Source organism: Hydra vulgaris, chromosome 03 (genome assembly GCF_038396675.1).
Source record: "Hydra vulgaris chromosome 03, alternate assembly HydraT2T_AEP".
NCBI lineage: Eukaryota > Metazoa > Cnidaria > Hydrozoa > Anthoathecata > Hydridae > Hydra > Hydra vulgaris.
Window position 1 is genome coordinate 50,717,162 of NC_088922.1, and position 13,294 is coordinate 50,730,455.

A 13,294-nucleotide genomic window follows, 5' to 3' on the forward strand; every position below is an offset into this window, starting at 1 on the left:
TTACTCTTTTTTAAACTAACACAAAATGCTATCTAAACTTATATGTATCATATATGCTATAATAATGGGCTTTAAAGTATATATATATATATATATATATATATATATATATATATATATATATATATATATATATAATATATATATATATATATATATATATATATATATATATATATATATATATATATACATATATATATATATATATATATATATATATATATATATATATATATATACATATATATATATATACATATATATGTATATATATATATATATATATATATATATACATTTTGAAAGATGACATCTTGTATGAGAGTATATTATATATTATTTTAAAACATCAAGAAATACAGTTTCTCTCAATACAAATAATATTATTTTATAAGAAATTTTCGCTGGGTTATAGATACCAGCATCATCAGCTTGTAAAGTGTTACAATAATTTTTAATCGTTATAGTTTATATAAAATTGTTACTATTGACGTCAGCGGTTGAATGGCTTCTTTTGATTTTTAAATTTTAAAAATGGCGTCCAAAACATAGTTTTTACATATTGGCCTTCATCAAGGTTAATTCCGCCGTTTCGCGCAGAGCACATGTTGTTTTGTATTTCTAACGCCTCTCTAATTTTTCTTTCAAACTTTTTATTTTCTACTTTTAACGTTCTTGTTTTTTCCCAAATAATATTTTCTTTGCAAAAGGTTTTATGATATGCTAATGCAGATTGATTAGGCTTGTTTTCATTAATGCTCTTCTGATGTTGATGCATCCGCGTACTTACCTGCATTTTTGTTTCACCTATGTAGACTTTGGAGCAGTTGCATTTTATTATATACGTTCCAGGTTGGCTGTTACTTGGTAGTTTTGTTTTGTTTTTTGATGTTAATAAAGATCTTAAATTTGGGTTTGATTTAAATACTGCTCTGTACCCTGCTTTTCGGAATATTTTTCGAAGTTTTGGTGAAAGGCCTGGTACCCAAGGTAAAGACACTACAGGAAGATTGTTGCATTCTGATGGAATTTTGTTTTTATTTTGTCTTTTTTGATGGAATTGGTGTGTAATATTCCTCAATAGCTTTTCATCGTACCCATTTTCAATAAACATGTCAATTAAAAAATTTATTTCGTTTTGCAAATGATGTTTACTACAGATGGAGTAAGCTCTGTGGAGAAAACCTTTAAATATAGCTGTTAAAATATTTGGATCGTGATTTGAATGCGGTTTAATTTGAATGTTAGTGATTGCCTCTTTTCGATATACTTTGTACTCATATTTTCCTAGTGTGTTATTTGTAATGGTTATGTCAAGAAAGTTAAGCGTTTTTGTTTCGTTTTCAACTTCAATTGTGTATTGTATTGCAGGATGTTGTTGATTTAAAATATCTTGGAACTGTTTTGCTTGTTTGATGTTAGGAAATCTTGCATGACTATCGTCAACGTATCTTAAAAATGATTTTAGATTAAGTGCCGGATTTTGTGTCAAAGCCATTTTAATTGCATTATTTTCATGGAATTGTAGAAAAGATTCCGCGAGAACAACCATGAAAGAAAGTCCGATTGGTCCTGAGTTTTCCATTACGTGAATCTCATTGTTCCAATGAAAATAACATTGATATAAGCAAAGTTCTATGAGTTGCTTTATTTCAGGTATACTTAGTTTTGTTAAGTTTTTATATGATAAATTGTTACTTAATTGTTCTAAAAGTATAACGGTGGCTTCTTTTAACGGAATTGACGGGTACAAATTTACAACATCATAAGATACTTGAATATCATTGTTGGCAACATTCCAATTTTCAGCTTTTTTTATAAAGTCAAAAGAGTTTTTTAATCGTGTCGGATTTTCATTTAAGACTGGTTGTATTATCTTAACTAAGAATTCTGATATTCCGTGGTTTGGTGTGCCAATGGTAGAGATAATTATTCTCATAGGGTACGATTTTTCCGGTTTATGAGCTTTTATTACTCCATACATTCGAGGTGGGATAGGATCACTTGGATATATTTTTTCGTATTCCTCTTTAGAAAAACGCTGTTTTTTATTTAGTTTTGAAAGAAATCTTCTAATTTTTGCCGCGTAACTGGCAGTAGGGTCTTCACTAATAATTTTTGTCGGACCAATTTGTTCACGGATTTTTTCTAAAGCTTTAGAATGTTCAATTCTTACAAAACCTGTTCCTTTGTCAAACGGGTATATAGCAATGGTTTCATCGTTTTTTATTTCTCTAAAAGATATCCTCTGTTCTTTTGTCAGATTGTTATTTATTTTTTTCTCCGTTTTTAGTATTCTTAAAACATTTTTTCTTAAATTTTGTGCGTTTTCTACTTTGTTGTTGTATTCTAATTTTAACGCAGAAGACTCTGTTGTTGTTATAATATCCATGTATGGTATCGACTTTAAAGATGGTACAAAATTTGGACCAAGGTTTAGAAAATCATTGTGACTTATGGAAATATCGGTATCGCAAAGGTTTAAAACTGCGTCCTTTTTATATTTTGTTGTTTTTCTCGCAATATCTTTTCCATTTGCATGTTCACTTTGAAGTATGTTAAACTTTTTTATTAATCGTTCTTTTGATTTAACAAACATGCTTTCCCTTGATTTTTCAGTAATTTGTTCTAATTTAATATAGTCTTCTTCATTAAGTTTACATTTAAGAAAGTTTTGAAGTTTTTTAACATCATTCATAAAATTAAAGAATCGTTTCTTTGAATCATTTTTTATGAACAATTACAATCGTTAAAAAAATCTGTTGCTAAATCGAAAAACCAATACATTTTTTTTTACAAAAATGCGAAAAACATAAAATTATTCCAAAATCGTTACGAATAAACTCTCCAATAAAAAGTAAAAGAGCAGTAGGTATAATTTTTCGTTTTAGATTTGAACTCTTAATTTGCATAAAAAATGATTCAAAGAAACGATTCTTTAATTTTATGAATGATGTTAAAAAACTTCAAAACTTTCTTAAATGTAAACTTAATGAAGAAGACTATATTAAATTAGAACAAATTACTGAAAAATCAAGGGAAAGCATGTTTGTTAAATCAAAAGAACGATTAATAAAAAAGTTTAACATACTTCAAAGTGAACATGCAAATGGAAAAGATATTGCGAGAAAAACAACAAAATATAAAAAGGACGCAGTTTTAAACCTTTGCGATACCGATATTTCCATAAGTCACAATGATTTTCTAAACCTTGGTCCAAATTTTGTACCATCTTTAAAGTCGATACCATACATGGATATTATAACAACAACAGAGTCTTCTGCGTTAAAATTAGAATACAACAACAAAGTAGAAAACGCACAAAATTTAAGAAAAAATGTTTTAAGAATACTAAAAACGGAGAAAAAAATAAATAACAATCTGACAAAAGAACAGAGGATATCTTTTAGAGAAATAAAAAACGATGAAACCATTGCTATATACCCGTTTGACAAAGGAACAGGTTTTGTAAGAATTGAACATTCTAAAGCTTTAGAAAAAATCCGTGAACAAATTGGTCCGACAAAAATTATTAGTGAAGACCCTACTGCCAGTTACGCGGCAAAAATTAGAAGATTTCTTTCAAAACTAAATAAAAAACAGCGTTTTTCTAAAGAGGAATACGAAAAAATATATCCAAGTGATCCTATCCCACCTCGAATGTATGGAGTAATAAAAGCTCATAAACCGGAAAAATCGTACCCTATGAGAATAATTATCTCTACCATTGGCACACCAAACCACGGAATATCAGAATTCTTAGTTAAGATAATACAACCAGTCTTAAATGAAAATCCGACACGATTAAAAAACTCTTTTGACTTTATAAAAAAAGCTGAAAATTGGAATGTTGCCAACAATGATATTCAAGTATCTTATGATGTTGTAAATTTGTACCCGTCAATTCCGTTAAAAGAAGCCACCGTTATACTTTTAGAACAATTAAGTAACAATTTATCATATAAAAACTTAACAAAACTAAGTATACCTGAAATAAAGCAACTCATAGAACTTTGCTTATATCAATGTTATTTTCATTGGAACAATGAGATTCACGTAATGGAAAACTCAGGACCAATCGGACTTTCTTTCATGGTTGTTCTCGCGGAATCTTTTCTACAATTCCATGAAAATAATGCAATTAAAATGGCTTTGACACAAAATCCGGCACTTAATCTAAAATCATTTTTAAGATACGTTGACGATAGTCATGCAAGATTTCCTAACATCAAACAAGCAAAACAGTTCCAAGATATTTTAAATCAACAACATCCTGCAATACAATACACAATTGAAGTTGAAAACGAAACAAAAACGCTTAACTTTCTTGACATAACCATTACAAATAACACACTAGGAAAATATGAGTACAAAGTATATCGAAAAGAGGCAATCACTAACATTCAAATTAAACCGCATTCAAATCACGATCCAAATATTTTAACAGCTATATTTAAAGGTTTTCTCCACAGAGCTTACTCCATCTGTAGTAAACATCATTTGCAAAACGAAATAAATTTTTTAATTGACATGTTTATTGAAAATGGGTACGATGAAAAGCTATTGAGGAATATTACACACCAATTCCATCAAAAAAGACAAAATAAAAACAAAATTCCATCAGAATGCAACAATCTTCCTGTAGTGTCTTTACCTTGGGTACCAGGCCTTTCACCAAAACTTCGAAAAATATTCCGAAAAGCAGGGTACAGAGCAGTATTTAAATCAAACCCAAATTTAAGATCTTTATTAACATCAAAAAACAAAACAAAACTACCAAGTAACAGCCAACCTGGAACGTATATAATAAAATGCAACTGCTCCAAAGTCTACATAGGTGAAACAAAAATGCAGGTAAGTACGCGGATGCATCAACATCAGAAGAGCATTAATGAAAACAAGCCTAATCAATCTGCATTAGCATATCATAAAACCTTTTGCAAAGAAAATATTATTTGGGAAAAAACAAGAACGTTAAAAGTAGAAAATAAAAAGTTTGAAAGAAAAATTAGAGAGGCGTTAGAAATACAAAACAACATGTGCTCTGCGCGAAACGGCGGAATTAACCTTGATGAAGGCCAATATGTAAAAACTATGTTTTGGACGCCATTTTTAAAATTTAAAAATCAAAAGAAGCCATTCAACCGCTGACGTCAATAGTAACAATTTTATATAAACTATAACGATTAAAAATTATTGTAACACTTTACAAGCTGATGATGCTGGTATCTATAACCCAGCGAAAATTTCTTATAAAATAATATTATTTGTATTGAGAGAAACTGTATTTCTTGATGTTTTAAAATAATATATATATACATATATATGTATATATATATATATATATATATATATAAATACATATATATATATGTATATATATATATATATATATATATATATATATATATATATATGTATATATATAATATATATATATATATATATATATATATATATATATATACATACATACATACATACATACATACATACATACATACATACATACATACATACATACATACATACATGCACATATACATACATACATACATACATACATACATACATACATACATACATACATACATACATACATACATACATACATACATACATACATATATTACTTTTCTAAAGATGAATAAAAATAAAAAGTTAAACATTGAAGATGCTCTAGCATGCATTCTAGATAGTGAAAGTGATATTGAGGATCTGAGTGTGTCTCTGTGTGGGACTCTGATTTTGAATCAGAACTTTTAACTACAATTGTAAGCAGTACTAACGTTGTGCATGATGACAACAATTCCGATATACTTTTCCCCATTTCGGAGTCTCTTACCCATAAAAGCAGTACAGACGATGATACGCTTCGTTTTAACTCTTCACCTCCACACACACAAAAAAAAATCAAAAATAGTCAATCAAAATAATCAAATGAAAAAGAGTTTAAGAGTTTTGCCTCTTTGGAAAAATGTTCCCTTGATAATGACTTGATTGGTGATATTACTTTCCAAGAAGTACCTATTGAACCTATTCCAGATAAAACTACCACTCTATACGAATATTTTAAAATGTTTGTTGATAACAATCTTATAGACATTCTTGCTGAGCAATCTAGTTTATATAGTTGCTAGTCATCAGGTACAAGCATGTGTCACACCCAATGAAATAGAGTCATTTACTGGTATTTTTTCGTATGGGTTTCGCGAAACTACCATTAATAAGATCTTATTGGGAAACCTTTATGGATTATGATGGAGTAAGCTCACTATTATGAAAAACTTTGTTCGTGGTTATTGTAACGAGCGGACGCGTATTTTTGCAAGTTGAAAATTTACAAAGAAAAAAATAAAATAAAATAACTTAAGACAAAAAAATTGTATATATTAACAATAAACTTTTAAATTAATAGTGGTAATAAATATTATTGAAATTATGGCAGTTACACCAGTGGAAATTAAAAAAAATGATAAAAGACTTGTTTGCAAAGTACAAAGTAGAGACGGAAGCTGCGCTAAGGCAACAACAAATCAACTTTATAAATATCGTTAGTGCAAACACCAAAATCTTGAAATGAGAAAATAAACAAGGTAGAAAAAAATATTTTAGAGAACGTTAAAAAAATATCAACACTTGCAACAGAAGTGGAAGAAATAAAGGTTAGTCTAAATTTTCATGAGGATTTTATTGAAAAAAAAAAAAAAAAATCCGTTAGATATTTTCATAAAAAATAAACATAACCATAATGAAATACAAAATAACAACATTGATCTCAAAAAACTTAACAGTAAGCTAAGAGAAATTGAGGATAGAACAAGGAGCAACAATCTAAAAATTGAAGGAGTTAAAGAAGATGATAACAAAACCTGGCTGGAAAGCGAACAAAAAGTAAAAGAAATATTTAATGAGTATTTGGGTGTAAAAAATGTTAAAATTGAAAGAGCACATAGAGCTGGTAAAAATAAGGTAAAAAAGAACAGAACAACTGTTTTGAAAATTTTGAACTTTAAAGATAAGGAGGAAATTTTAAGAAATGCCTCAAAGTTAAAGGGAAAAAACATATTTATTAACGAAGATTACTGCATGGAGACGAATAAAATAAGAATGGAATTGCGTGAAAAAATGAAAATTGAAAGAAAATCGGGTAAATTTGCTTACATATCATACGACAAGCTTATTGTACGCGAGTGGAAGACAAATAAAAAGTTATTTTCTACTTATTTTATTTACGGTTTATTTAACTTTTATTTATTTTTTGAATATTTTTTAAATATCAATAACGAAACCCTTTAAAATGAATCCGAAAACGTTTGAGATAAGGTTTTTAAAATAAATGATCAAAACACTTTTGATAAACATGACCTTGACAAAACTTTATTGATAACTTTTCATTAACGAATATGGAAACACCTTATAAGGTGATTTCATCTGGAAATATGTATGCATGTTTCCAGATGAAATAAATATTTAAAAGATGTTAAACCTTACGAGAGCCTTTCTCTTGTTTATCTTAATATTAGAAGTGCTAAAGCAAATTTTGAAAACTTTAAAATATTCTTAGATGAAAGCAATTTTATTTTTAATATTATTTGTTTAAGAGAAACATGGTTAACTGATGACGAATTTAACGAAAGCACGCTTTTTCAATTCAATAACTATGAAGGAGTGCATTTGCAGAGGAAATCGAAAAAAAGAGGCGGGGTGTTGTAATTTACATCAAAAATAGTTTGCGCTATAAATTACGATACGACTTATGCATATCTGATTACGACAGGGAATTTGTTTCTATTGAAATCATTAGGAATGACTCTAAAAATACCCTAATATCTTGCTGTTATAAACCGCCACAAACATCAACAGAAATATTCTCAAATCATCTTCAAGATATTATTTTGAAAAGCTTCCAAAAAAATTTTTTTTTTTATCCTAGGAGATTTTTATCTTAATGCTCTAAATTATGAAAATAATAAAGAAACACAAAGTTTTTACAATAATTTATTTCGATTTGGTGTAATTTCTCTTATAAATAAACCAACGCGAATTACAAAAAATTCGGCAACACTAATAGATAATATACTAACAAATTCTTTATTTAAAATCTCCATAAAGAAAGGAGTAATTAAAACATCTATATCGGATCACTTTCCCATATTTATTGCAATAAATACCTCAAATAAATTTAAAATATACTATAATAAACTACTTGAAAAGTGTCAAACAGATTTTTGGAAAACATGGCTATTATTAAATGAAATTATTGGTAAATCAAAAACTTACCAAGCCGTGCTTTCCTAAAACTATAAAAATCAACCACAAAACAGTTGATGATGAAAACGTCATTGCAAATGAGTTTAACAACTTCTTTGTTAATATAGGATCTAAACTTGCATCCCCAATTTTTAGTGTAAATAAAACTTTTGATAAATATTTAGATCGTAATAAAAATGAATTGAATGACGAAAAACTAACCATGTTAGAATTTGGCAATGCTTTTTAAAGCCTAAAAAGAAACAAAGCAACCGGAATCGACGATATTAATAGCAACATAGTAATTAACTGCCAAAACGAGCTTAAAGTTCCTTTATTTAATATATTTAAACACTCTTTGAAGGAAGGTATCTTTCCTGAAAACTTAAACTATTATCAAGGAATAGATTTCTTTCTATTCTCCACTATTTACACTTTGTCGACAATTTAAAAGTGATAGACGAAGTTAAAAAAAATGATCGAGCCTGGAAATTAAGACCTTGGTTAGAAAAACTGAGAGAAAATTTCTTAAAAATTCCTCCTGTGAAAAATCAAACAGTTGATAAGATAATGGTTGTCTTTAAAAAAAGTAATTTTTGAAGCATTATGTTCCAAACAAACCAATAAGTGGAGGTTCAAACTTTAGGGTATATGAGGTGTAAGCGGGTATTTGTATGACTTTGGTTCATATCAAGAAAAAGAAATAAAAAAGAAAGGTAAATATTCTCCTCATAGTATTGGGGCATCTGTTGTAATCAAAATGACCTCACCTTTGCCAGAAAATCATAATTTTAGAATATTTGCTGATAATTATTTTTCCTCATTGCCTTTGCTTCACGAGCTTAAAAAGCGCCGAAAATGTAACAGCACGCCTTAAACGCTTTAAAAAATGCTCATCGCTTCCAGAAATAGAATTGAAAAAGCAAGGACGTGAATTGTTTGACTATCTTACTGACACCAATACTAATAACATAGCTGTTTGTTGGATAGATAACAAAGCAGTAACTTTAATTTCATTTTTTTTTCAAGTATTGAACATCAACACAGTGAGGCGTTATGACAGAAAAACCCGCAAATATATTATGGTACGGCAACCTTGCATAGTCCAGTTTTATAATAAAAATATGGGTGGAGTTGACAAAAGGATGGATATGATGTGCTCATTCTTCAAACCAAATTTGAAGTACCATAGATGGTATGCATATCTATCGGCACATTCCCTTATTATTGCATTATCAAATGCATTGTTTTTGTATTGTCGGGACTTAAAAACCATTTGCTCCACTAAAATAATTTATACCTATAAAAAATTTTCAAGCTGCTGTAGCTTCTTGCTTGATAGCTGTTGTAAAAAAAAAAGAAGCTGGAAAACCATCACTTGATGCAATACCCAAACCACACAAAAGAGGCGCAACTGTTCAGAGTAATCCTACAAAGGTATCTGGCTAGATGGAATTTGACCACTTACCAACTTATAGTGACTAACGTCAGCGGTGTAAGAAATGCGAAACTGATTTTTCCTATTTTTGTTGTAAAAAGTGCAATGTTTGGTTATGCTAAGGCTAAGACAGAAATTGCTATTATGACTACCTTTAATGATATTTAAGATTTGTTTATATAACTTATATTTATATTATAAATGATTATTTACTGTCTTTTAAGATGTATATTTATGCTGTAAATGTTTTTTATTCCTATAAAAGACAGTTAGTCAGTTCAAAACTTAAGTAAAAATTCCTTTTTCTGTTAAATTTCTTAAATTTGTTCTTTAAATAGTTTTAAATTTAAAAAGAATCTTTTTTTTAAAGAAGACTTTATTTCTCGTATCCTCATTGTAGCAGATATGCTACAATTAATTAATTGACTTTGCTAGTGAGATTTTTGGTTTTTATTTTTTTTTTTCATAATCTAGGTCCTAAAAAAGTTACTTTTTAAAGGCTTTGGAATTTTCTGAAAAGTGTAGGCTTTAGTGGGCGCTGAAGGGTTAAAGTAAAAACGTCATGTTCAGTTTTCGAAAGCAGGATTCAGGGTCCCAAGGCAGAAAAAAAAGCTGTATAAAAAGCGTACATTGGGAGAGTGTGGCTTCCATAAAGTTTTATAAAAAGGCATCTAATAACTCTAGGTCTGACCAAGTTGTCAAGGTACCATGACAGTTTGGTCCATGCTACCAACAGCATTGATGAAACCTTGAGTCCAAGAAAGTTATCTTCCCCTTCAAGTTTTTCAACGGTCCCTGAAGAAGAAGATGATAACTGGGTGAATTTGGGACGCATTCTTATTTTATGAAAAACCTGCAGATATTAATAGCATGTCATTTAATATCTGCAGATTCTAAAAACATATCATTTAATATCTGCAGATATTAAAAACATACCACATTTCTCAAATGACTATTCCAATTTAAGATCAAGAGGCGATTCAACTAAGCGATTAAGCAGTTAGAAACGACCCTGTTTTTTGGAGGGTTTTATCCAATGTCGAACGCAATATAGTCATACTAAATGGACGAATATAAGATAATTTGCAAAAGCTAGGAGAAAAGAATAAAATTAATAATTTGCAAAAGCTAGGAGAAAAGATTAAAAGCCACCAGTTTAATGTTTAACACAGAAATTACTACATCATCTGAAAATAAACCTTTGAAGCCTTAAAAAATCAGACCGGGATTGATTCAGAACATGAAAAGTCACTAATAAAAAAGGCATCTCAGTGGTATGAAATTTTACGCTGCGTCCTGAATGGTCACTCTCCATTTAGCTTCAAGAAATCCAATTTTTTGAGGTGTTTTAGCAGTTTATGTTCTTAAAATAATTTTAATGTTGCTTGGAATATTATTCTAGATGTAACTTTTATTTCAATATTATGTTCATATTTGTGTCGGTTCATCAAACAGTTCCGTCTGGAAGAAGTTTCTCGACACCAAAAACAAGAGAAGGAACTCATTTTGAGCTAGAGAACTCAAAATGAGTTCATGGTGGCATGTGGTGGCATATGGTAAAACTGTTTTTGCTGCTATTATCGAAGAGGTCCACACAGCAATTTATTTTTCCATTTTTGTTGATAGAACTCCGAACGCGTCTCATTTGGAAAAAATCACATTTTTTCCTTTGGTTTGTCCGCCTAGGATGTGACAACCCATGGATAGAAAAAAAGTGTTTTCTGAAGGTAGAAATTCTGGGGGAAAAATAATGGTTCTGAAATTTTAAAGCTGATTAAAGACGTTTTGGATCAAAGCCGAATTGATTTAAAGAACTGTAAGGGTCAGGGCTATAACGGGGCTAATATATCCGGTGTATACAAAAGAGTGCAGGGCATCATTCTCGAGAAAACCCTCAAGATTTGTTTATGCCTTGCAGTGCGCATAGTCTCAATCTAGCTAGCGTTCATTCTGCAGAATCCTCTACTGTAGTCAAGAACTATTTTGGCAACACCCAATTGTTGTATCACTTTTTTAGTAGTAGCCTCATGCGATGGAAAATTTTGACTAAGGCAATTGGGCAATCTCTTCACCATTGTCTCAGACCATAACACAGGGAAAAAATTTTAAGGAACTAATTAAAGATTTTAACTCATCTTTATGAAAAGAAAGTGAGGAAATATTTAAGTGTAAGAAATTTAATGGGTTTAGGTTTAGATCTAAGGCATTAAAATCATATATTGTAGTACTTACAATCTAAGACGCAGTTGTTTACATTGTTTGGACATTTAAACAAATAATTGAGATCAGGATAATTAGTTGGAATATTTGAATTTAGTGTTTTAATTGAATTAGGCTGAGGATTACAAACAATACAGAACCAGGTCAGTGATTTAGAAATTAAACCAGAATACTTTTTGCTAATAATGTTATTGCATTTGATGTATCCAGCAATTACATTTGTCACACTGAATAGATTTGTGATTTAAACGTAACTATATAAAAGAATCAAATGCTAAACTAATTATAATGTAAAGCATTTAAAATAAATTAATAAATATTAAGCTAAACAATTAAGATAATAAGATAAAGTCAATAAAATATAAATAAATAAATATTGCTATTATATTGACGTAATTTCGATTAATCAATTTAAATAAATGTTTTAATAAGAAAAAACCTAAAGCCAATGTCATAATAAATTATGATAATTAAATAAAGTTATATATTTAGCGATAATTTATTAATAATAAATAATAAAATACTAGGTATAATAACAAATAGGTAAATACCATATAACAACATTCAACTAACATAGATTATATATATATATTTACATATATATATATATATATATAACATAGATTATATATATATATATATATATATATATATATATATATATATATATATATATATATATATATATATATATATATATATATATATCAATATTAAATAATATTTATGATGATATTATCCTAATAAATCTATACAGTAACAAATAAAAATATATAGTAATAATAAAAAAATATATATTAATAAATATTTAATAAAAACAACAAAAATGTATATATATTAGTAATAAATTTTAAATAAAATGAATACAATCAACTATGAATAAGATAATGAGAAAAATAAATGGTAATAAAATTAGTATGAATTAAAATAAACAAACAAAATAAATAAACAAAATAAACAAACAGATGATTACAATTTAAATCGTTAAAAAAGGTCTAAAAGTATAAAAACAACTTCTAGCTTTTCCTTTATTTTTTCTTCTTTTATTTCTTTTTAACTAGCTAACTTTTTTTTCTTTACAAGTTTTTCTTATTTTTTGTTTACTCTTTCTTTTTCTTTTTTCTTTTTTTAGTGTTCTTTTTTTTTTAATTTGAATTTTCTTTTTTTAAAATCTTTCACGTTTTATTTTTCTTACAATTCTTCATTTTTTTGTCTCCTTTTTTTGTTTGTACGTTCTTTAAATTACCCAGTAAACTCGCTTTAGTTGGTCCAACCGACGGGTCAGTATTGGCTATAGTTGGCTAACTGTTTGGCATTCCGTGCCAACCATAAGCCGACTGTATACTGCGTGTTTTTGAATCGTAAAAGTTTACCGTAAAT

General features: G+C 28.4%; 2 protein-coding genes across 2 annotated transcripts; one reads left to right on the forward strand and one right to left on the reverse strand.

The window, feature by feature from the left end:
- Positions 1-496: 496 nt before the first annotated feature.
- LOC136078755 (uncharacterized) lies at positions 497-2,701 on the reverse strand. The gene has a single exon (XM_065794553.1). It carries the CDS (start codon positions 2,699-2,701, stop codon positions 497-499), a length of 2,205 nt encoding a protein of 734 aa, XP_065650625.1.
- Positions 2,702-2,949: 248 nt separating this feature from the next.
- On the forward strand, positions 2,950-5,154 carry LOC136078756 (uncharacterized). Its single transcript, XM_065794554.1, has one exon. The coding sequence runs from the start codon at positions 2,950-2,952 to the stop codon at positions 5,152-5,154; it is 2,205 nt and encodes a 734-aa protein (XP_065650626.1).
- Positions 5,155-13,294: the final 8,140 nt, after the last annotated feature.

What these genes read in the sequence shown, in the direction of transcription:
- LOC136078755 (XM_065794553.1), bottom strand. Translation starts at nt 2,701, where the DNA reads ATGAATGATGTTAAAAAACTTCAAAACTTTCTTAAATGTAAACTTAAT.
- LOC136078756 (XM_065794554.1), top strand. Translation starts at nt 2,950, where the DNA reads ATGAATGATGTTAAAAAACTTCAAAACTTTCTTAAATGTAAACTTAAT.